This window comes from Lactuca saligna, chromosome 2 (assembly GCF_052625555.1).
Source record: "Lactuca saligna cultivar CGN05327 chromosome 2, ASM5262555v1, whole genome shotgun sequence".
NCBI lineage: Eukaryota > Viridiplantae > Streptophyta > Magnoliopsida > Asterales > Asteraceae > Lactuca > Lactuca saligna.
The window spans coordinates 166,051,708-166,074,863 of record NC_136418.1 but is presented as its reverse complement, the minus strand read 5'-3'; the positions used below and the strand labels follow the sequence as shown (position 1 = coordinate 166,074,863).

General features: G+C 35.8%; 2 protein-coding genes across 2 annotated transcripts; both read left to right on the top strand.

The window, feature by feature from the left end:
* The first annotated feature begins 1,137 nt into the window (after window positions 1-1,137).
* Window positions 1,138-2,856, top strand: LOC145032614 (GDSL esterase/lipase At5g33370-like). The gene is made up of 5 exons (XM_078981485.1): window positions 1,138-1,453; window positions 1,533-1,660; window positions 1,750-1,992; window positions 2,099-2,351; window positions 2,463-2,856. Exons 1-5 carry the CDS (start codon window positions 1,207-1,209, stop codon window positions 2,693-2,695), a joined length of 1,104 nt encoding a protein of 367 aa, XP_078837611.1. The 5' UTR covers window positions 1,138-1,206; the 3' UTR covers window positions 2,696-2,856.
* A 16,427-nt stretch (window positions 2,857-19,283) lies between these two features.
* Window positions 19,284-21,114, top strand: LOC145032613 (GDSL esterase/lipase LTL1-like). The gene is made up of 5 exons (XM_078981484.1): window positions 19,284-19,701; window positions 19,783-19,910; window positions 19,999-20,241; window positions 20,346-20,598; window positions 20,710-21,114. The coding sequence occupies exons 1-5, from the start codon at window positions 19,452-19,454 to the stop codon at window positions 20,943-20,945; spliced, it is 1,110 nt and encodes a 369-aa protein (XP_078837610.1). The 5' UTR covers window positions 19,284-19,451; the 3' UTR covers window positions 20,946-21,114.
* Window positions 21,115-23,156: the final 2,042 nt, after the last annotated feature.

The window sequence follows — 23,156 nt, the reverse complement described above, 5'->3', positions numbered from 1 at the left end:
ATTTATTACAATTTAATATATCATATATATGATATTTAATACTTTACATATATAAGTATATGACTTTAATTAAAAATTAAAACAAACCAAAAATTGACAAGTGGATAATATGTATTTCAAAATTACCACAAAATAACAAGTATTAAAACTCATGAGAGATTAACAAGTGACAAAAAAACCTTCATTTATTAAGGAGGATTTAACTCTCATAAAAAATTAACGAAAATAAATATGAACAATGACATATGTAATCTTAGATTAAAAGAGAAAATAAAACTTTATGGCCCTAAAAAAAATGACATTTTATTTTCATTTATTAGGTGCTGTATAGATAGATAAGAAAATTATACACATTGCTAACTAGAGTATCGTCGGCAGTTGCATTCCAATCAAAGATGCATTTTGGTTAATTTAATTACCAAATATATCAAAGTGCAAGATTCGAACTATGGTAAGCCACTTACTTAAAAGGGCCAAAAGTATTGCTTCGACCATATAAGTCACCATGACAACAATAACCGTTGGTTATTTTTTGCTAGAAACCATGAAAACTTCCATTGTAGGTTCTACATGAGGGGTTGGTTGGTTGGGGGTGGGGGTCCAAAAGCCACAAGAAACAGCTCACCACCTCCCCTTTCACGAGATCTTTGTAGCATTGGTTTAATACTCATCAACTTTAAGCTTCAACCTCAGGACTCCTATTCAATAGGATTCAACAAACAAATGAATTTAATGCTATGCCTCATTCTGGTTAACTTGTACTTACGCTCTCTCCACCTATCATTGCTCTAACGGCTTTTCACAGCCTTCACGTTCATCACATGCAACCTTATTTAAGATCTCCTCCCTATCAAACAAATTCCTCCAATCTTTTTTATGTATATCCTAAATCAATGAATTTTGAGAAATGCAATTAATTATTCATGTTGTTAGTATACGTAAAATGAATTAATTAATTTATCTTCCCAGCAACGTCCACCTGAATACTTACAATCTGAACTACCACTGATCAATAGCATGCTGCATCATTGATGGTGCTTCTTCTTTACAACTGTGCTACCTACACATGATGCAGGGATCGAGCTAAAAGTTCAATGGATTTTGCAATATTATATTTCAAAAAGAATCTTTATATAAACGGATCACGTATATTCTCCATAAAATTGCGATCATATAGCGTAGCCGATTATTGTAAAAAAACTATTCATGGCTATCTCTACATCATATGGTCTTTCCTTCACCTTCATTTTAACCATATGGGTAGTGGCATCAGTCTGTCTTAGGGCTGACGCTCGAGCGTTTTTTGTGTTTGGAGACTCACTAGTCGACAATGGAAACAACAACTACTTGGTTACATCTGCCCGAGCCGACTCACCTCCTTATGGCATTGATTACCCAACCCATAGACCAACGGGCCGTTTCTCTAATGGCCTCAACATGCCTGACCTTATCAGTAGAGTTTCTAACATACATACCCTTTTTATTAACATTCATTATTTATATATTTGTTGATTTTATACCTACAATGCCAGGTCAGCGCATGGGGGAGGAGCCCACATTGCCGTACTTGAACCCTCAACTTACAGGACGGAGGCTACTCGTTGGTGCTAATTTTGCGTCTGCAGGGATTGGAATACTTAATGACACCGGAGTCCAATTCGTAGACTTCTTTCTTTCTATCTTTTTCATGAAGCTTACAATGCAACTTCATAAATCATGATGAGTATTAACTACCGATATGGTTTTCAGGTGAATATAATTCGGATTCCGTTGCAGTTTGAATACTTTAGGCAGTATCAACAACGATTAAGCGGCCTTATAGGAGCGAACCAGGCTAAAAAGCTTGTAAAAAACGCGGTCGTTCTGATGACACTTGGTGGCAACGATTTTGTCAACAACTACTATTTGGTTCCTTACTCAGCTCGCTCTCGACAATATGCGCTACCTAATTATGTCCGTTTTATCATATCGGAATACAAAAAGATTTTAATGGTATGCATAATGCATGCAATCATATATATAGAATTAATTACCATTCATTCAAGTTTACAGATTTGTTTAAACCATAAACTTCAAACCGTTGTTTAATTAAATGCAGAAACTGTATGATTTGGGAGCTCGTAGGGTTCTTGTCACAGGAACTGGCCCGTTGGGGTGTGTGCCAGCGGAACTAGCCCAGCGCAGCCGGAATGGTGAATGTGCAACCGAACTTCAGAAAGCTGCAGGATTATATAACCCACAACTAAACAAAATGCTGAGTGATCTCAATAGCAAAATAGGCAGTCATGTATTCATCAGTGTGAACTCGAAGAAGATGCACTCCGACTTTATCAGTGATCCAGGAGCTTTTGGTAAATGAGGCCGAACATATTTATTTTATCTGTCCAATGTGCATGGTATCTCATGCATGTATTTACATGTGGTTGAGTTTGAGTTAATTAAAGATGGTTGGGTGTATGCAGGATTTGTGTCGGCAAAGATAGCATGCTGTGGACAAGGACCATACAATGGGCTGGGTCTATGCACCCCACTGTCAAACTTGTGCGATAACAGAGATTTGTATGCCTTTTGGGATGCATTCCACCCCTCGGAAAAAGCCAACAAGATTATCGTCGAGCAAATGATGACTGGTTCAACCGAATACATGAGTCCCATGAATCTAAGCACCATTTTGGCCTTGGATTCTCAGAAATAGCTAATGACCATTTATTTCAATAAAATTTAATATATATTGTTCATCTGGTGTGTACGTTGTTGATTTTTGTACTTTTCTAAAGTTGTTCCTATTGTATAACATGCCTTGATTGTAATTGTTAAAATTCAATGATTTTATATGTAATATAACTTCTGATGTCACAGCGATAACTATTTTAAGTTTTTAAAATTTGAAAGTATTCTAAAATTTCTTGTGCTTTACCAATTTTTTTCTTTGTACGTTAATTTGGACTAGAGTCCTTTTCCAAACCATTTTTTTTTAAATATCTATTGTGAAAAAGATTAAGGTAATTAATGTTAGAGAAATTAAATCAAATGTGTAACTTTTAGCAGTGTCAATAAGTTTTTAGAATGCATAAATTTATATAAAATTAAGGGTTAATTGCAAAAAATATTATGTTTTAAAAAACTTAATTTTTGACATTTCGTTACTTTTGTTACAATTTATTCCATAAGTTTTTCTAATTTTTTGCAATTTTGACCATTTAACGGTAACGTCTCATTTTCGTAATAAAAGATTTTCATTTTTATTAAGGTAAAACTCTACATTATAAAATTCATGTTAAGAAAACCATTTATTTCAAATTACATTTGTTGAAAATCGGAGTAATATAATAACGCATAATCTTCATTGCTGTTGATGAATGTGTACAGTCACGTCTTCGTCTTCACATGAGAACCGATGATACCTGAAAACAATAACAACTATTTAAGCATGAAGTTTAGTGAGTTCTTCCAAAATACCCCATATAACAAACATACAAGCATGCACATCGGGTCCTCAGTCATCGGACTAGAATACCCCTAGTGTACAGTCTCCCAAATGGAATGTCCAGGGTTCGTTGGCCTGCTGCCTCAACCCATCCGCTCCACTTAAACCTTCGTGCCTACGGCTTATAACTGGCTCACACTTGGCATCATGGCATATATCACACATCAGAACTGCCTCAACCTCATCCACTACCATATCTCAATATATAAACAATCAAGGATCAACTATATGTCAATATATAAACAATCAAGGATCAAGCATGCACACAATATAGACAATTATCAATCGTACAACTTACTACTGCCTACTAGACCCCTCACAACAAAATGGTCAGCTACCAGGTAACCTCTATGGAATACGTCAGATAAGTAACGGGAGGTGGGATAGCCACCTGAACAGATAATCCAAATCTAGAGCTACAACCAAGCACGGAACATGTAAGAAGCCTAGATCAAGAGTTCTCAAGCTTTCCTACTTCATTACATATAACCTCTAGGGCATTCCACCATACGAAAACCAACCTACTGGTACTCTAACTAGCATACCACTAGTGATGTATCCTATCATATAAGGATATTGTTAGATTAGGTGTCTGAACCAATAAGTAAATTATTATAATATTGAATTATTATCAAAGTTTTTTTGGGTTGCCCTCAAACCTAGTAATAAACTAGAATGCTCTTTAGAGAGAGAGAGACTGATGTATTAATTTATTATATGGTTAATAAATTAATTATAAATTAAAAAAATAATTTATTAATATGTTATGATAATAATATATTAATAATAAATAGTATTAGGAATTAATCAGAAATTAATTTGAATGACTAAATGTGCTAATGTTCACAAGTTAAACAGTGACCAAACTCTAGAACCTCCTAAGAAGGTGAATGGTTTCTAGATGGTCTTTAGGGATTACCTTTGGCATTAACGAAGCCTAAGAATATTTAGGGAGCAAGAAAAATGGAGAAAACTTATCTAAAGAAACTGCCTTATCATAACATCCCTAGTCACCTATATAATCCCTCATAAGGGTTATGATTTTCGGTCATCATAATTCTTAAGAGAATTTTGAAAATTCCCTAGCTCCCCCTCTTTAGTCTCCAATTTTCTAGGGTTTGGGTATGAGCTATTGGAGGCATAAGACTTCTAGTGATTTCTTTCTGTAAACCAACAAAGGAAGGATTATCAGTTTATTTGCAATAATAAACTAAGGTATGTATTTTCTAATAACTCTTTAGTAATTTCTAAAATAGCAATATACTTTTTGGGTTCTTGATATTTAACAGTTGTTTGCAAATCATAGTGATAACATAGATCCCTTAGGGTGCATGTAAACTTAGGGTCTATGTTTTTCTACCAAAAATAGTTTATTTTTTTTGTAACATATAAAACCTATCAGTGGTATCAAAACCATTGTTCATATTGATCTTACACGAAGTTGAATAGATTAAAAATTAGGATTTGTAGAAACTAAACCCTGATGAAGTAATTTTCAAAGATCCCTAGGGTTCTTGCAACCCAAGCCTCCACCCACTATTTTCAAATTTTGCAACGGGTTTTAGAAACCTAACCCCCTTTGCCTAATTTTCAAGAATTGAGGATCCCTTTTAGGGTTCGCTTTATTTCCTTATTTGTTATTTTAAAAGTCTTAAAGTTTGAACAATTAGAACCTGATAAACCCTAGCCTTTTTTCGAAAATTAGAAAGATTAGGATTAGAATTAAATTGAATTATTTTATTAATTGTTTAATTGTAAATAATTATTTAATCCATACTTATTTAATTACTTTTTTAATTAAAAGATAAATATTAAATCAAATTTTTGTTTATTTTTAGATTAAATTAGTTTTATATTAATTTCGAAAAATCATACTTAGACATAGTATTTTAGAGAAGTTATAAAATACACCTTATAGTATGTATAATCAAAAGATGAAAAAATATCATAAATGGTCAATTTGGTTTTCTCATATCTAAAGCTTAGTCCCTAGAGATCAAAAATTTCATAAATAATTAATATGATTTTCATTATTTCACTACCATAGGGACCATTTATGATGTTATTTGTTATTTAAAAAAAGAGAAAAAATAAAATATAATTATTTAATATATAAAGGGTCTCTCTCTCTCTCTCTCTCTCTCTCTCTCTCTCTCTCTCTCTTCAAGGACGTAAAAAACCCAGCAACCTAAATCATATTCTTCCTTAAAATCGGGTATGATTCCCACATCAACATCTGCTTCAAGCTAGCCTCACCTGCCAACTTCTCTAACCCCTCAAACGGTCCATACCTACCTTCTTTAACCCCTGTTTCGATTCCTTGGAGTGATCGGTGCTAATAAATTTTTTATGGGGGTTTCATGAGCATTAATGGTCCAACATCCATCATCACACCTATAATTTCATATTTCTACAACTCCACGGGTTTCTTCACCAAATTGAAGGAATTCCCCCTGTCAAATTGGAATGATCGAGCAAATGATAACGAAATTGAAGGAAAATTTGAAATCGATTAAACCATTTAATGAATTTTTCTCAAACTGATGGAAGAAATTGACTGTGAATTTCACAACGATGGAGGAATTCCTCCCATCAAAATGTTTAAATGGGTTGAGAAATAACTTAAATTTGTAAAGTTATAATAGAAATCATGTATATTTTCTGATTGCTTGTTGGATGAAATATCCAAACGAACCAGATAACAAGAGGAATGATTGATTCCATTGACAGCGATGAACCTATTATCCTGAAGAGTTATTTCCTACAATCTTGGTAATATGAGTATTAACTTTGGTATATCTCTTGAAAGAAGATTGGAAGCCACACACAGCTCCTACTAGATTCATCGGAGAAAAGAATAAGGTGGAGGAATGTCATAATCAAAAAAGGGTATTAAATGTGCTAGTGAACCACAAACCTATCGTCACCGCCTTCTTCTATTTCTTATTGTCAAATACTTAATTGACCATAAATTAGAAACCTTTGAAAAGTTCAAAGAGTTCAAACATGAAGTCGAGAATGTATTAGTGAAATATGTATTTTCATTGGTTACCCACAAAAGTGTTTTGGATATTTAATCTATAGACCTAGTGAGAACTTGGTCTTTGTAGCACGAAAATGAGTCTTGAGAGAGAGAGAGAGAGGGGGGGAGAGAGAGAGAAAGATCAGATGCAAAGATAACAGTGTGAGTACCATTGACCTTGAAGAGATTCAGGAGTCAACCGATGAAGGAACCTCAAAAGATACTAGCACTTAACTAGAGGATGAGAATCCTGTTGTACCCATTGATAATTCGTTACCTGTAACATCCGATGCAAGACTTGAGATCAAATTAGGGCATTCATGAAGAAAAGGAGGCCAAAACTCAGGAATGAGCTCAAATATTAGCCAAACCTCAGATCCATCACATATAATCATCAAAGGACTCTAAGGACCACCAAAGTTGCCAACTTTGTGGAGTCCTAACACTCTAACTCATCAAACATGGGCAATCATGCATAAAATCCTAGATCTAGCAACAAGGAATCATAAAGCTTGTATCTTGGTTACTCATAATGCTCCGTATATGTTGCTAAAAGATGCAAATAAAGCTTCCAAGTTGAATCTATGCTCCAATGGTGATCCTTTCTTCTTCAAACCACCAAAATACCACCAAAAGCTCAAAAATAAGGAGAGGCTAGGGTTAGGGTTTTTCTATGTGTGAGGATGAGTAAGGTTTTAAACTCTAAAATATCATATGTTTAGGCTGCAGCACATCTCACATCGAGAGTTCATATGTATCACGTCCTGAGCTCAATTAAATCAACATTTTTCATTTAATCACTTGTTACGTCGTGACCTCTCTATGGTCATGTCGTGACTCCTAGTTTTACCTAAAAACCATACCTTTGACCCCTTGAAGCCCTAAACTGATTCGTTCTGGAAACTGGATGTTACAATTCTCCCCCACTTAAATAAGATTTCATGCTCAAAATTGGTTCTCACTTCCACTCTCGGAGTAACCTCTTTTGGGTCCGTCAAACCTGACTCCTTCCAAGAGGTTTAAAATCACTTGAATGTTAGAACCTGGGTCGAAGGCACCAAGGAAGGCTCACTAGATTATTTATCATGGTCATGATGGTGATTTTATAGTTGTAGCTATTCAGTAGAACCTTATGATTATCTATGTTGATGGCTCTGTGTTTATGTTTTTTTGTCACATATGTCGACATGTTGTGTTAAGTTGAGGCAGTACTACTATGTGTTGTAGGCCAAGACACCTGAGGAAGACCGGATAGGTTGTAGACCATGTGACGCGGTCCAATCATGCCGACAGTCCGAGGAACGGTCCAGATAGGTTGTAGTCCCTGCGAGGCGGTCCAATGAAGCTAGTTGTTCATGTTGCATGCTTGTCTATTGTGGTATGCAGGTACTTTAGGGGATCTCAGTAAGCTTTGGCATACAATTTTAGTTTATGGTTTCAGGTATTTTCGAGGATTGTGGGAAGGCAAAGGCGTGATCATACACAACTTCTAGTTTTTATGTATTCAGGTCTTTGGAAAACTCTGATTTGAAATAATGCTTTTGAAACAATAGCTCTTTTTGTAAACAATATTCATTCATTTTTGGAGTGTTACAAAAATCATCAAGTTGCAGAAACATGGGTGGATGTGTTGCGATAAAGTCGGCCCCTTCCCTTTTGAACCGGAAATACTTGAAACCATAACCATAAAAACCGTAAACATAAATCTTAGTGAGTTCCCTTAAATGCCATACACCATACATACAATTGGGCCTAACCCTCATATTGGGCCCAACCCACCATATTGAGCCTAGCCCTTATACAATGGTCCCATCCCGACATACCATGCAAGAGTCATAGAGATACCTAGCATCCTACATAACATACATTTGGCCTAGCCCTTCTTGAACCATGGGCCTAGCCCAACATGTAAATGGGCCTAGCCTAGCATACAAATGGGCCTAGCCCATCATATAATGGTCTTAGCCCAACATATCATGCAAGAGTTAAAAATAAAACTAGCATAACAGATCCTAGTGGTCTAGCATTCATGCCTTCAACCCACGGGTACAGTCAGGAGACTCACCTCAATCCATGATAACCAAAAATGCGACTTGATGCTACCGAAATCCTCACACTAAATATAACCAAATTAACCCTAGTTAATAGTTAAGATAAATTTACAAAATCCAAGGCCCAAACAATATTATGTCTTCCTAAAGGGTAAAAGAAATTTTACCCTTCCCATAACTGGTCCAACAACTAATGGCCCAACTCCCAAAAGGACCAAAATGAGTTTCTTGGGAGTACGCCCTACGTACTAAACTCATATTCCCTATGTACTGCTCTCTAATGTTCAATGTATAATTCGCGAAGCCTGATCCATGCATTATACAGAGCGTACTCCTACGTATGCCTAATGTACTCATCACAGCACCAAAAACTCTTATTAAGAACTTAATGCTTAAGACCACACGTCCAAACTCCGATCTAACCTCTAGAAAAGATCTTAAACCATAAAGTTGCAAACTTTACTCCTTTTCATGCCTTAATGGGACCCAAAACAAGTTTTTATCCATCTAAACTTATAATATGAACATCAGCTTAAGCATGATTCATCAAAAACCATCAAGATGATATTTTTATGGTTCTTAGTAACTCTATAATGGATAAAGTTTCCAACTTTATCCATTAAAATGGTCCAACCAACCAATATCTAGTCTTTAAGTCTCAAAGGGACCAAAAATGCATCTTTTGTAAGTTAGTTCATTGAGTCAAAGTCTCAAGCTTTTATATCTAAATGAATATGGTGTTTAGATGGATAAAGTTTCCAACTTTATCCATAAGAAGGTTACAAACTTTAAAGATCTAAAATTTATGCACTAAACTGACCAAAAGCTCATAACACCCAAAAACTAGCTAGATCTAACAAATGCATCCCAAAGATTTAAGCTTTATACCTCTAGAAGAAAGATTAAGGTGAACAGAGTTTGGATCTACAAGCTCCAATGCAACCAATACTTTTACAATGAGTTCCTTTTTCTCCAAGGTGCACCAAGAACACTCCAAAGCACTTAAAACACCTTCTTTTTTGCTCACAAGGCGCAAACTAAGGTTACAGTTTCAAGAGAGAGTGTTGGAGAGGTGGAGGCTAAGAATGGAATGGGTTTAGGGGAGTTAAGGAGCTTAAATAGCGCTCAAACCACGAAAATAGAGTTTGAGCACTAATCGCGTATGCCCAACGTACTCAATTTACGCCCAACATACTAGGGATGACCTAGTACACCTAGCGTACATGTTGACTACACCCAGCATACACGGATCAACCCAAAACCGCCCTAACTTCAAACGGGCATGACTTCTTCGTTTCAACTTCGATTTCGATGATCTTTATATCCAGAAAAGGCTTTTTAGGATATCAACAACCCTATCAACCCTCCTTTGCCTCAAAACAGATCGAACTTAAATCCAAAATTCATAAAAGGCTCAAATAATCACTTTACGGTTATACCCTTGGGCTCCAAATCACCAACCAAACTCTCGGATCACCTAATTTACATTAGCCACATCCAAAGGGTTATAAATCTCTCTTTCCCTCAAGGATCGAAGCCTTATGATAACTAGTATTCAGGTCACGGCCCCGAATTAGGAAACGATTCGAAACAAGGTCTTACAACTCTCCCCCACTTAAATTAGATCTCGTCCTCGAAATCACTCCCTGGTAAGCTCGAGGCAATCAGACGATCTGATCAACTCTTCCAGACTCCTAATGAAATTCGACCCCGATATACGATGGCCTTCCGATAATCAAACCCATTCTTAGTTGGACTCATATACGTACGACGGACGATTGCCTACTCCCACTAACCTTAACCAATAAAAGAATTCCATCACGACTCAGCTCAAATCTAGGAATCCAATACCTTATCTGACTTCTCGACATGCAAAACCATTCCGAAAGACTATCAATAAGACATATCTCTACAATCTGAACTGAAGAAATCATTCCGATCCTAAATTATTTAGCTGAAACTTTTGGCAGATAGAATCCTAACCACACCTTGATGTTGAAAAGATCTTTCATATAAACAAAGGCGACACCCAATGCTAGTCTCAACCCTTTGTTTGAAATGGGAATAACTCGTGTCCCGAAATCCAAAGATTTACCCTTGCACTCCATTCAAAATCTTCTGATTCGACGGTGACCTTCCACTAATCTGAGATATAAAATCCCCACTTTACCACAAAGACTGGATGTCTCAAGCTTGATCCAACCACCAGGCTCCTACTAAGAGTTTAACTGATAAAGGCTATCGTAGCATCTCCATCATACAGATACCATTTACTGACCACATATTCATCCTAATCTAAATGTAATCTGATACCTTGTTCCAACCAATCTCCATTGGGTCTTACCCAAAACTGTTATAACCATACGGGCCTCACCCACAGGTCTCACCATGTCTGCACAATCGAACAGGTCACACCCATGGGTCCTACTTAATCGAGTGCTATAGAAGCCTGACCTCACCTCAGACCCAATGGCCTTACTCCCTTAACAAGGAGAAATCTTCCGAAGATATTGTTTGCCTCACCCTAGGCATGCATGGATCCACATTCATCCCAACAACCACTCCTACAATGGCCTACCTTAATCTGTTAAATGCTATGACTACATCGTTGACTTAAAACACTTCTCTGACATCCCATCATCCTTGTGTATGCTATGGCTGCCCCGTAGTCTTACAACACTTCCATACTGACATGGACTCAACCCATGGTCTTGTGGTCTAACTACCGAACCAACCATGATCATCATGAGTTGAACCCATATCCGACTATACGCTAATCAAGTGTTCGGGTCATGGTTCAAACCCCAAAGCCTTCATTCGACAAGAACAGCAAGAGAGGCTCTAACACAACCCTCAATCTGGATCCAATCACACGTCTGTCATGCGTTACTACGAATGCGCCAACCTATCATTGAACGTTTCTGCTCCTTAACCTTGTACGACCTTTATCCAGACTGCCACTTGAATTGGCTTCCTTCTCGACTAGGATGTGAAATTGCTCCTAGTTCCACACCTAATTATGTCCCCAAAAATCAAAGCGACGTTCCCCCGCTTGAATTTAACTACACACAACCCAATTTACTGGAAAAAAACGAATAATGAATCTCCTAGCCAGCACTGACGTATCCCTTACCCAACATCCCACTTATTTAAGGATCTAAGCATTCTAATTGTCTTCCACTGATACAATTTTGAAATTTTTTTCACAATTCCAATGTATGAACAAGCTCATGCGACTACCATCATCATCATCCTCTTCCTACCGTTCCTTCCCTAGCAACGGTAGTGATCAGACCCAGAAGTCCTTCCATAAACGATCCCTATCCCTCCTAAGAGATGCAACACTTCTGAACTCTAACTTCATTGTTGAACTAATCATGCTAATCCTTCCACTAATATTCCAAGAGATACACCTAAATTGTTTCAACGAATGGCCCACAACAAAATACCTAACCATCTAAATTCAGATCACCAAGACATATCCCACTCATAACTATCAAAATGCAAAAATGGCATATAACAATCCTTGATAGAGATGCACAAAACCTGAATCTGATCCGATCTGATCCGGATCCGAATCCGATTCGATTTCGCTTACATCATCAAGAATCCGATCCGGTCAAAATCTGATCCAAATTCGGTCAAAATCCGATCCGGATCCGGTCAAAATCCGAATCCGATTCTAATCCGGTTTAAATCGATTTTAGTGGGTTTTAAGCGGATTTTGGTGTGGATTTGGATCCGCTTTATAGCAAATCTGGTTTACGATCCGGTATCAAATCCAATTTGAAATGTAGGATTAGGATCCGATTGAAAATCCGGTTTTGAATCCGATCTGATCTGGTTTGGTCAAAACCGGTTTTGACCCAATCCAGTTTTGAATTGGATCCGGTTTTGAATAGTGAAACCGGTTTTTGTGTGCATCTCTAATCCTTGATAATATTAACAAGGCAATAGCGGAGAACTAAACCAAAGATAATGGCCTACACATACAAGCACATGATTTAATAGCAAATTTATACATATAATAAAGCATGGAGAAAAAAATATAACATACCCGCAATAGCATCTGATGAAACTCTGGTCTCCACTGTCTGACATTGTAATGTTCGGGTCCTCACTGTTGGGGCTCCTGCCCTACCCTCACGATAGTCAGTGATCCTTAAAGTAATAGAAGCAGGTGCACTCACTACTCCACCCCTCAGCATCAGACAGTCGGTGTTCTTGTGGTCCACCTGGTTGTAGTGAAAACATGTTGTAACCAATGCACGTAGGCAATCAACTTTGATAACCATAGTTTTTATAACATTTCTTTGAAATTATTTGTGATTTTTAACACTCATCTCAAAGAACCATTGTTACTTAGCAACTTGTCTCATTTTCAACATGATACTAAAATATGTGAAACTTACACCAAGTTAACTTTGTTCCAACAACTTGAGACTTGGTGAAATCTCAAGTTCAAGGAGTATTAGCATGAAATACTAACATTTCAACTCACATAAACATATTTACACACAAGTACATGCATATATCCAAAAATTCCAAACAAGGCCTGACTTGTATCCCCCCCCCCCCCCCCCCCAAAAAAAAAAAGAATGAAAAACTTGAAAAGAGTAAGGTATGAAGCTGACTTGGGGATTTCAAAATGTACAGGAAAATGAAGAAGAATTTAGATCCTAGGCTGTCTTCTTGAGGATAATCTCAAAAATGTGGGTGTTCTAAGGATTTTAACACACAAAAAAGTATGTAAATTGAATGTTCTAAGCATTAACATGAAGCAAAAACACTTGAGTTAAACATGGACTTACCAAGTTTGTGATCCTTGAATGAAGACTTCCTTGAAGAACACACACTCACAAGAAATCTTATAGGGAGAGGATGAGAGAATGTTGAATATTGAGAGGAAATAAGTTGGAGTTGAAGTTGTGAATGAGGGTGGAGAGTGAGAGAGTGGCTGAGAGGTCGATAAGAGAGAGGAGAAGGTAGGAATTAACCTATAGGGGTGATGGGAAAGGTTGTATAAATGTGAGATGTCATCTCTTATTACCCAAGGTATTTTCCTTTTTTTTGTTTAGATGGGCCAACCGATTAGGGGGAGGGGGTTCTCGCCCCACATGATGACTCAAAGTGGTGGGCTTCGATTTGGCTTGGCCCAAAAGAGTTTTTGGCCAACTTAAGAGGTTTTCGGCCCAATTAAACCCAAAATAGGAGGTCTCGACCCAACTAAGACCCAAGTATGGGTTTTCGGCCCAAAGAGAGGCCCACTAGAAGCCTTCAGCCTAATAAGGCCCTTTAGAGGAGTTTTTCGGTCCAATATAATGTATAAAAGAACTTTTTGGTCCATTGGGACCTAAAGAAGGGTTTTCGGCCCAAAAAGGCCAAAAGAATAAGTTATCAGCTCAATAAGGCCCAATAAGGAAGTCTTGGTCCAATAAGAGGTTTGGACCAACAATTATTGGGCTAAGGCCCAAAAATGATTTGATTGGGCTTATTGGATCGAGTTTTGGGCTAATACGTGGTTGTTTCGACTTGAATGACGATGTACGAAAGTATGAACTTAATAGCATTAAAGTTTGAATTTTACTAAATGAAGTGTTGCAAGATTGCATAAGGAGGTTATCTTGTACTAGGGTCAACATCTTAACCCTAATTTGTTAGTTGTGACATTGGGTTTCTTGCTTGACCCTGCTAATGTCTGAACCTCACCTGGTTTCCTCTTCCTGTCCGCCTCTAAGTCAATCTCCCTCTCCTTAGATCAAGCGATCATATCCTCTAGTGTCTTGCAGCTAGACTGGCTCACAAACTGTCTAATGTTGCTCCTCAGCATCTTGTGGTACCAAGCCTTCTTTATCTCCTCGTCCACCACATACTGCAGAACAAGGAGGGCTCTCTCTCTGAACTTGGTAGTGATCTCCACCACTGTCTCCGTAGTCTGCTGGAGTTCCTGGAACGCTCATGCTAACTGATGCACCTCAATAATTGGTGCAAACTCGGCCCTGAATCTAGCCGAAAAGTCACTTCATGTCATCGCGTCCAATGCGGCATCATCCACAATAGCATGTTCAACCTCCTCCCACCAATCACGCACTCTGTCCTTCAGAAGACAGGAGGCGAGTCAGACCTTGTCCCCCTCAGGACATCTACTGGTGCGAAATGCATTGGCGACATCCGCCAACCATATGTTGCTCATAATAGGGTCCCGAGCCCTATGGTAATTAGGAGCTCCACAAGCTCTGAACTCCCTGAATGTCAATGTGCACACCCCCATCATGGCCGCCATCTCGGTGTGGAACGCACCCAATCTCTCATCCAAAATCTCCATGATTCCCTACTTGACTGTACCAAAGATCATAAAGTCTGGTTTAGAATATTGCGCATAATCTCAGCTGAAATAAACTCCCTCATCTGCTCATCGATTTACGCTGCTCCAGAGCCTGAGCCTGATCCCTCCCTGGCACCTGAACTGTCCATTGGTGTACCTCGTAATACCACCATTCTGCAACATAATATAACAACCATTAGAATACGTATCACTATCGAGGGATCACACATTCACTACAAGTTTCCTGGTTTTATCTCAGCCCTCCTTCACTTAAGTATGGATCCTCTACTTTCAGTAGTACGGCCCATATTACCTTCCACATATATCCGTACTTTCCTCAAGGATTGCCTCGACTATACCAAGTCCCTTTTCACTACTACTATTGCTTCCAGCACTACTCTCATCCTAGGCTTGCCCTAGGGTAATCACCATACCACTCTCTACCATCAGTTGCATAAGAATTCCATGTTATCTCCTCCTAACTAGCTCGCCAATACCATTACATATCACTAAGACTAGATAAATCTTCGAATGAGAGATCCTACCCTACAACGGTTGGACTCAAACATGATCTGCGAAATAGAGCTAGACCTAACCTTATGAAATTATTTAGTCCTCGCAGTATGTAACTTAACATTTTTGTTTACTAGTTAGTAAAAGACAACTAGAACTCCTAAAAGCACAAAGCAAGCAGCATTCGAGCATTGAGTAAACATAATCAAGCATATACTAATCAGGCCATCATACTGACTAATTTGTACTAGCATGCAGTTCATAAAGTTGATACACATATAACAGGTACATAAGGCATCCTTCCTAAATCTTTATCTCTAATCTAGCATGTAGTTCCCATAAACATATCATAACATAAACGTGTATGGGTAATTTGGGAATACTTACTTGAGCTTGGCTGATTGCATGTACTACACCCTTTTCTCTTTTTCAAAGTTATTTTCTATTTTCAAATTGTTTTAGATGAGATTTATGTAGAGTAACATTAATTAAATCCTTAGGGAGTCGAGTTCGCCAAAGGGCTCCTAAGCATACACTAGCAATGCCAAACACTGTTGCTGGCTTGTGGCAACAACTTCACTAGTAGAGGGTCGTCACAACTGTAATCTGTCTATGATATGTAATTGAAATTGTTAATGTAAATTTATATTTAATTTAACAATTCAAATATCATGTAGCATCTCTCATGTAAATTTATATTATTATTATTTTCCTATGTAACGCATTATGTATATCTTGTGAAAATTGTTTGATTTCTTTTATTTTATTTATACTTTATGTCAAAATTATCGGTTAGAGAAAATCAATTATAATTTTGATATTTCAAGGATCATGTGTTAATATATTTTCCAAAATATATAATTTCGACTTTATTACATATAGTAACAAGAAACCATGAAAACTTTGTTTAGAGTTCATGTAAAATCTAAATTTTCAAAACATATAATACTTTGTTTTGTTTGATGTTGGTTGATTCTTTTTTTTTAAATATTTCGCTTAAAATTAAACCTATTAAATTAGCACATACTCACACCCTACCATTTTTATGCTAGACATGCCAATCTTATATGTTAAAAAAACTAAAAAAAAAATCTTATGTTACAACGTGTTAAGATTGCTACCACTCAGTCTGGCCTAAGTGGATAAGAATGTATATGCAAGAACAAACAATTATGAATATATACAATTGACGGTATAAATACATTTTAAAAATTATAAGTACCATTTAAATACATCAAAACCTTTATATATATATATATATATATATATATATATATATATATATATATATATATATATATATATACTCATAAAAATAATATTAAGACAAAATTGCAAGAATTGTCCATGTGGTTAGCTGAAAATTGTTTCTTTGGTCCAACCAAGTTTGAACTAGCACAAGAGGTCCAAAATTTTCATTTTGTTGCGAATTTTGTCAAATTTATTTTAAAAAATATTTAAAATGACGGTTTGGCACTTTATATTTTTTTCAATTTTTTTATTTTTTTAAATGCTTTTCTAATTAAAAGAAACTTCCTCCTCCTAAAAAGAACACACACAATTTTCCAGATTTTGTCATTCGATAAAATATGAAGAAACCCTAAAAAACATTAGACTCCGATTTTGGGTTTTCAGAGTAAAAAATTTATACTTTTCTGTAGATCTTTGGTGTTGATCGCAAGCGCATCAGGTGTTGAAGGAATATTAATACAGTGATTTTGATAAAGGATTTAGAGTACTCTACTTTCATCTTGTAGAAGCGCTTTTAATTAGAAATCCACCATTCATATGTTTTGTTGTACCAGTAGTTAGATCTTGCTCGTGAAATCTACTAACTCCTTGAAGCATCTCTTCCATAACAATCACATGGATTCCGTGATTCACCTCTTGAAAGAAACCAAGATTCTTCAAAGTCCCACGAATCTACTCTAGTGTTGATGTTCTAAATATCAGGATCATCGTCTATTTTCATCTGATTTTAACCCATATGCCTAGAAATCGACAAACCTCATCTGTCACGATCTATTTTTTATAAACCTCATCTGCTTCAAGTCCACGAAACCCATTTAGGATCTTCGAATTTAACCATCACTTCCTCCACCATATCCACTGGCAGAGCTTTGTTTTCAAAAATAAAATAAAATAAAATAAAAAACTCTTCATCTTAAACCTTACATGTAAAATCTTTCTTCTCCTTAAAATCATAATATATTGTGTGATGGATATATGGAGATTTCATCCGGTTTATTTAGGATTTGTTTATGGCCGATTTTTCATTATAAATCAAGAACCATAAGTATAGGTTTAACTTTGATTTTGGTTTCCTTTCGACTTGGAGCATGTGTTGACGACGGTGGTTATCAAATCTGATTGGTGCTCCCTATTCTACTTTGGATTTTGATAACTTTTGGATTTAGGGTAAGGGTATATCATGAAGGGAATAGTAGGGCTGATTTGGCTCAATATGAAGGTGGATATATATATATATATATATATATATATATATATATATATATATATATATATATATATATATATAGAGAGAGAGAGAGAGAGAGAGAGAGAGAGGTATCTATTTTATTTTTGTTTTGATTTTTCTTTTAATAAAAAATATTTAAATAAAAAAACTGGAAGAGAAAAAACTAAGAGTAAAATTGTCAATATAAAAAAAATTTAAAATAAATTGGACAAAAACGTAATATAATGAAAGTTTTGGACCATTCTTGTTTGTCAAAATCTTTTTGGACCAAAATATCAATTTTTGACGTATTACAGAGACTATTCTTGCATTTTTTTTTTCTAATAATAATAATTATTATGAAAATAATATTATCGATATTAATACTTATAATAAACAATAATAATAAGAGTAATACTATTTAACTTTGTAAATATTATGTTCTTTCAAAAAAAAAAACTTTTGAAGTATTATACATATTATATATTGATATTCAACAATAGGTACATGAAAAGTCTTCCATCTCATGATAAGACATTGGCATATTATGTTGGAAGGTGACGGGAGGTGAAGGGTTTGAAACATATGGCAAAAGCTTTCAAAATATTGGCATACTGGACAGATAAAAATAGATTTTAGATGAAACTATAATTTTTTTGACAAATTTAAATACTTTTGTGAGATTATAAAAAAAAGACTAATTAAATTTTGTTTTAAACGTATAAAATAATGTTGGGACAAAACTATATTTAAAAAATAAAAGTAAAATAAAATAAATAAAATAAAATAAAAACACTTAAAAGGTTTTCATACGAAGACAATAAAACAAAATTAGAGACTTGGCATCAAATAATCTTATCAACATTATATCTTGTGAAAATTACTATCGAAACAATTGATAAATTTGCATTGGGATTCGTACAGAACAGGAAATGTACTTGTTTATGTTAATTTTTGTGATAGTAATAAATTTTGACAGCAATGAAAGGAACATTAATTTGAGTGTTGTAAGTTCCCTTTCAGTCCTTTGTGGTGGCATGTGCCAGCTACCTAGAGCTTTATACTACGATGACAAGAATGCGTCACAAAAGTTTCAAATGGTCGAAACCAGCATCTTCTTGAATCATGACTATAATCATCCGAGGCCTGTTCTAACTAATTATGTCACTTGATTCTTGATGTATGTTCAGCATATAACAAGAATAAATTTCCAACTTTTAGTAATTTGGGTAAATATGTAATTTCCACTACACCAACTACTGGAGAAGCTAGCTACATTTGCGGTATAATATTAAAAAACTTCGGTTTGGTGAATTATACAACTTCTTAAAATGTCATATTGATTGATGATATATAATTACCTAAAGCCAATAAACCAACTGTCCAATTTAATAAAATTCAACCACCTTTGTTTCCCTGCTTCTCAGTACCATTATTGGCCTCATATCTCTCTGCAACTAACTGAAACCATGAGAACTTCTCAAACTTGAAGCATTTGTACTCTTTCACCGTTACTAAAACCCTATAAAACCCCATCACTTGTTTCATATATCCACAAACAGTCGATCTTGTCTCAAAAACGAATTCGATCGCTCATGGCTGTTTCTTCGGGTTTCTCAAGTCTTCTGGTCGTTTTTATCTTCTTGGCATTAGAAGTCTTTGCTCCTAGAGCCGAAGCTGACCCACGTGCATTTTTCGTGTTTGGAGACTCGTTAGTTGACAGCGGCAACAACAATTACCTGGTAACATCTGCCCGAGCTGATGCACCTCCTTATGGCATTGATCACCCTACGCATCGAGCCACTGGACGTTTCTCTAATGGCTACAACATTCCCGACCTTATCAGTTAAGTTTCGGTTCTAATTATCATTTCATTCAACTCATTCCAAATGTTTACTTGACGTAATTATGGTTAACCATGTACAGGTATGCGCATAGGATCCGAGCCAACGCTGCCATACTTGAGTCCGGAGCTCAACGGGCAAAAGCTTCTTATTGGTGCCAACTTTGCATCCGCCGGGATTGGAATACTGAATGACACTGGAATCCAATTCGTACGACTTTCCATTAACTTGTTTAATTACTAGTTCTTTTACACATACTCGTATATGGCTAACTAATATCAGATATTGTTTTCTTCAGGTGAACATAGTCCGAGCTCCATTGCAACTAGAGTACTTCAAAGAATACCAACAACGAGTTAGTGCACTTATAGGAGCTGAAAAGACTAAGCAGCTCGTACACGATGCGCTGGTCCTCGTGACACTTGGTGGCAATGACTTCGTTAACAATTATTACTTAGTCCCGATGTCAGCACGCTCCCGTCAATACAGTCTCCAGAATTACGTTCCTTTCATCATCTCCGAATACAAAAAGATTTTAAAGGTATGCAGTTGAATCTCTCTCTTTACTCCTTAACCTCGGTGTTGCTGGAAGATTCGATCCATCATATATGGTGCAATAGCTTTATACATTTTCACTGAATGCAGAGGCTCTATGATTTGGGTGCACGCAAGGTACTCGTGACTGGAACGGGTCCATTGGGGTGCGTGCCGGCAGAACTGGCTCAACATAGCAGAAATGGTGAATGCGCAGCTGAGCTTCAAAAGGCTTCATCGTTGTACAACCCACAATTAGACGATATGCTTACTAGTTTGAATAATGAACTCGGCAGTCATGTGTTTATCGGAGTAAACACAAAGCAGATGCACAACGATTTTATGAGCAATCCAAGAGCTTATGGTGAGTTACCAGATAAAAAAATACCAAGTTTTGATGAATAACCAATAATTAAGTAAAATATTGTTGATATTGTTGTTTGCAAATAAATATTTTTTCATGATTTGTGTGTAGGATTTGTTACTTCAAAAATAGCATGTTGCGGACAAGGGCCTTACAATGGGATTGGACTTTGTACCCCGATGTCGAACTTATGTCCAAACAGGGACCAGTATGCGTTTTGGGATGCATTCCATCCATCGGAGAAGGCAAACAGAATTATCGTGGATCAGATTATGATGGGATCAACTAAGTACATGAATCCCATGAACCTAAGTACCATTTTGGCTTTAGATTCTAATAAATGGTAATTTGTGTGTATTTAAGGAGATATTTAATAACCTAAATGTCTACGTTGACTTTGAGTTACGTCCTCCTGCTATGTTTCCAATGTTTGATAATGTGGCATGAGGTTGTTTTCCTGATCGTTTTAGGTGTAATAATCAAGATTAATGGTTCCATATGATATTATATTTGATACTTCCTTTTGTTTTGTTTTTTTTTTTTTTTTCAATTTTCTACGATCAAAATTAATGGTTCCATATGGATTCGCTACCTATAAAAAATATTACACGCTCCCATAATGGTTTAATGTTTGTATTAATCAGACATATATTATGTATCTTTGTATATCCTCCCAAATAAATAAGGATCATCATATTTTCACTGGGAGTTTTTATTCATACAGTGAAAAAATTGTGCATTGAACATATATACCCCTCTATTTAATTAATAAGTAATAATTATTGAGGAGAGTGAAAGACCGACGAACTTGAAATCTTGAATCCATCTCCGCGAGTATGTTGTAGGTCTGTTGAACTTCAACAAATTCTTGATCTCCATTACGTCGATTTAAACGGCAGAATCCCGAATTCTTTTAGTGAAAGCAGGTTTCTTCAAGAACCTCAAGTCCATTTATAATTATCACCTTCTTTTTCTTCTTCTCAGACAACATTTAAAAACCCTATTTGCGTTATATTTATAGGGATGTTTTAGGAATTTCTTAACAACAATGAATCCAATAAATATTTTACAGCATACCAAACCTTAGAATTCTCATTCTTCCCAAAACTTATTGGGTTTCCATTGTTGTAGTTTCATTGAATCGAAAAGGCCAAAATAAGCGAGTCCTCCATTGTTGCTATTGTTGCTATTCTATTGATCTCGACTAGAGTTATTCTGATAATCATTTTGAACATAAAAGATCGAAGAATACAAGGCAAAACACCACAAAATACAAAAAAACTATTAAAAGGATTGAGAAAATACAAGGAATTAGAGACACCTAAAGATGTGAACTTTATCCTTTAGGTAACTGAGAAACAAGTCACAGGTACATCTACAATGGGAGGGAGGCAAACCAGTGTACGAAGAAGCAAAATAAATTAAATCTAGAAAATTGGAAGTTCAACAGGGGTGGAATAAGGTTGGGTATCTGTTTCTTCAATAATTACTAATGGAATGGAAGGGTATAAATGTCTTTACACTATTATTTCTGTGGATAAATAAAAAGTTTCAGTGGAAAAATCATGACCCAATAAATAAATATTTTTTTTTGTCACATATCACATTCTCATTTATTTTATCACATTTAATTTTCTGGTTATTTTAAATTAATGTTTATTTCATATGTCATTTTATGATTTTGTCATTTTATTAAATTCTAAATAGTATTTAAATACAATAATAAATGCATATCAATTTCATTAATGAACTTTCTTTCCAATTTCAAATTACTAAATTAAAGATTTATTAATTTTCTTTATTTATTTATCTAAATTATTTGTTTAAATTTAAAACAGAAAAAAAAAACACTTTAATTTTTATAATTCAATATTTTCTCACTTTTCTTATAAATTCATACTTCTCAAATGTTTAGAATTTTGTATTTAATTTTTCTTTAAAATAAACTCATGTAATATATAAGTCTCACACCTAGTATCTTATAGATAATTGTTAGGCTAGTTTGTGGAATACTTTCCTTATCTAAAAAACCTATGTATGTATATATATATTGGCATTACGTTAATGAGAAAGGCATCAAAATTTTCAATTGATCATGGAATTAGGCTCTAACCATTAAGTCAATACCTGGACCTCTAAACTTTATGTCAACCGGCATCTCTTCTTCCTCAATAATTACTTGCCACCTATGGCAGTTTTCTTGTCGACTACTACCCCACCTCTATTCAAAATGGTTCTTGTTCTCCAATCTCCATTTGTCGATCTCCTCCTATTGACATTCCTTCCCCCATACCATCTACTTTTTTTTATTTATTCTCAAGTCATGGTTGTCGAACCTAAGCTATACCACATCATAGTTGCATCAAACATCAAAAATATGAATTCTCATCACCTTGGAGATGGGGAAAGGGAAACACACAAGGCCTATCTTATTGAAGATTCATTGTCGAAAATACCAGGCTCTCGACCACATCATTCCCCTATGCCTCCCACCGCCCCAACCGTTGATTCTACGGTGTGGGAAAAAAAATTGTGGACGGGAAGATTCCATCTCCCAC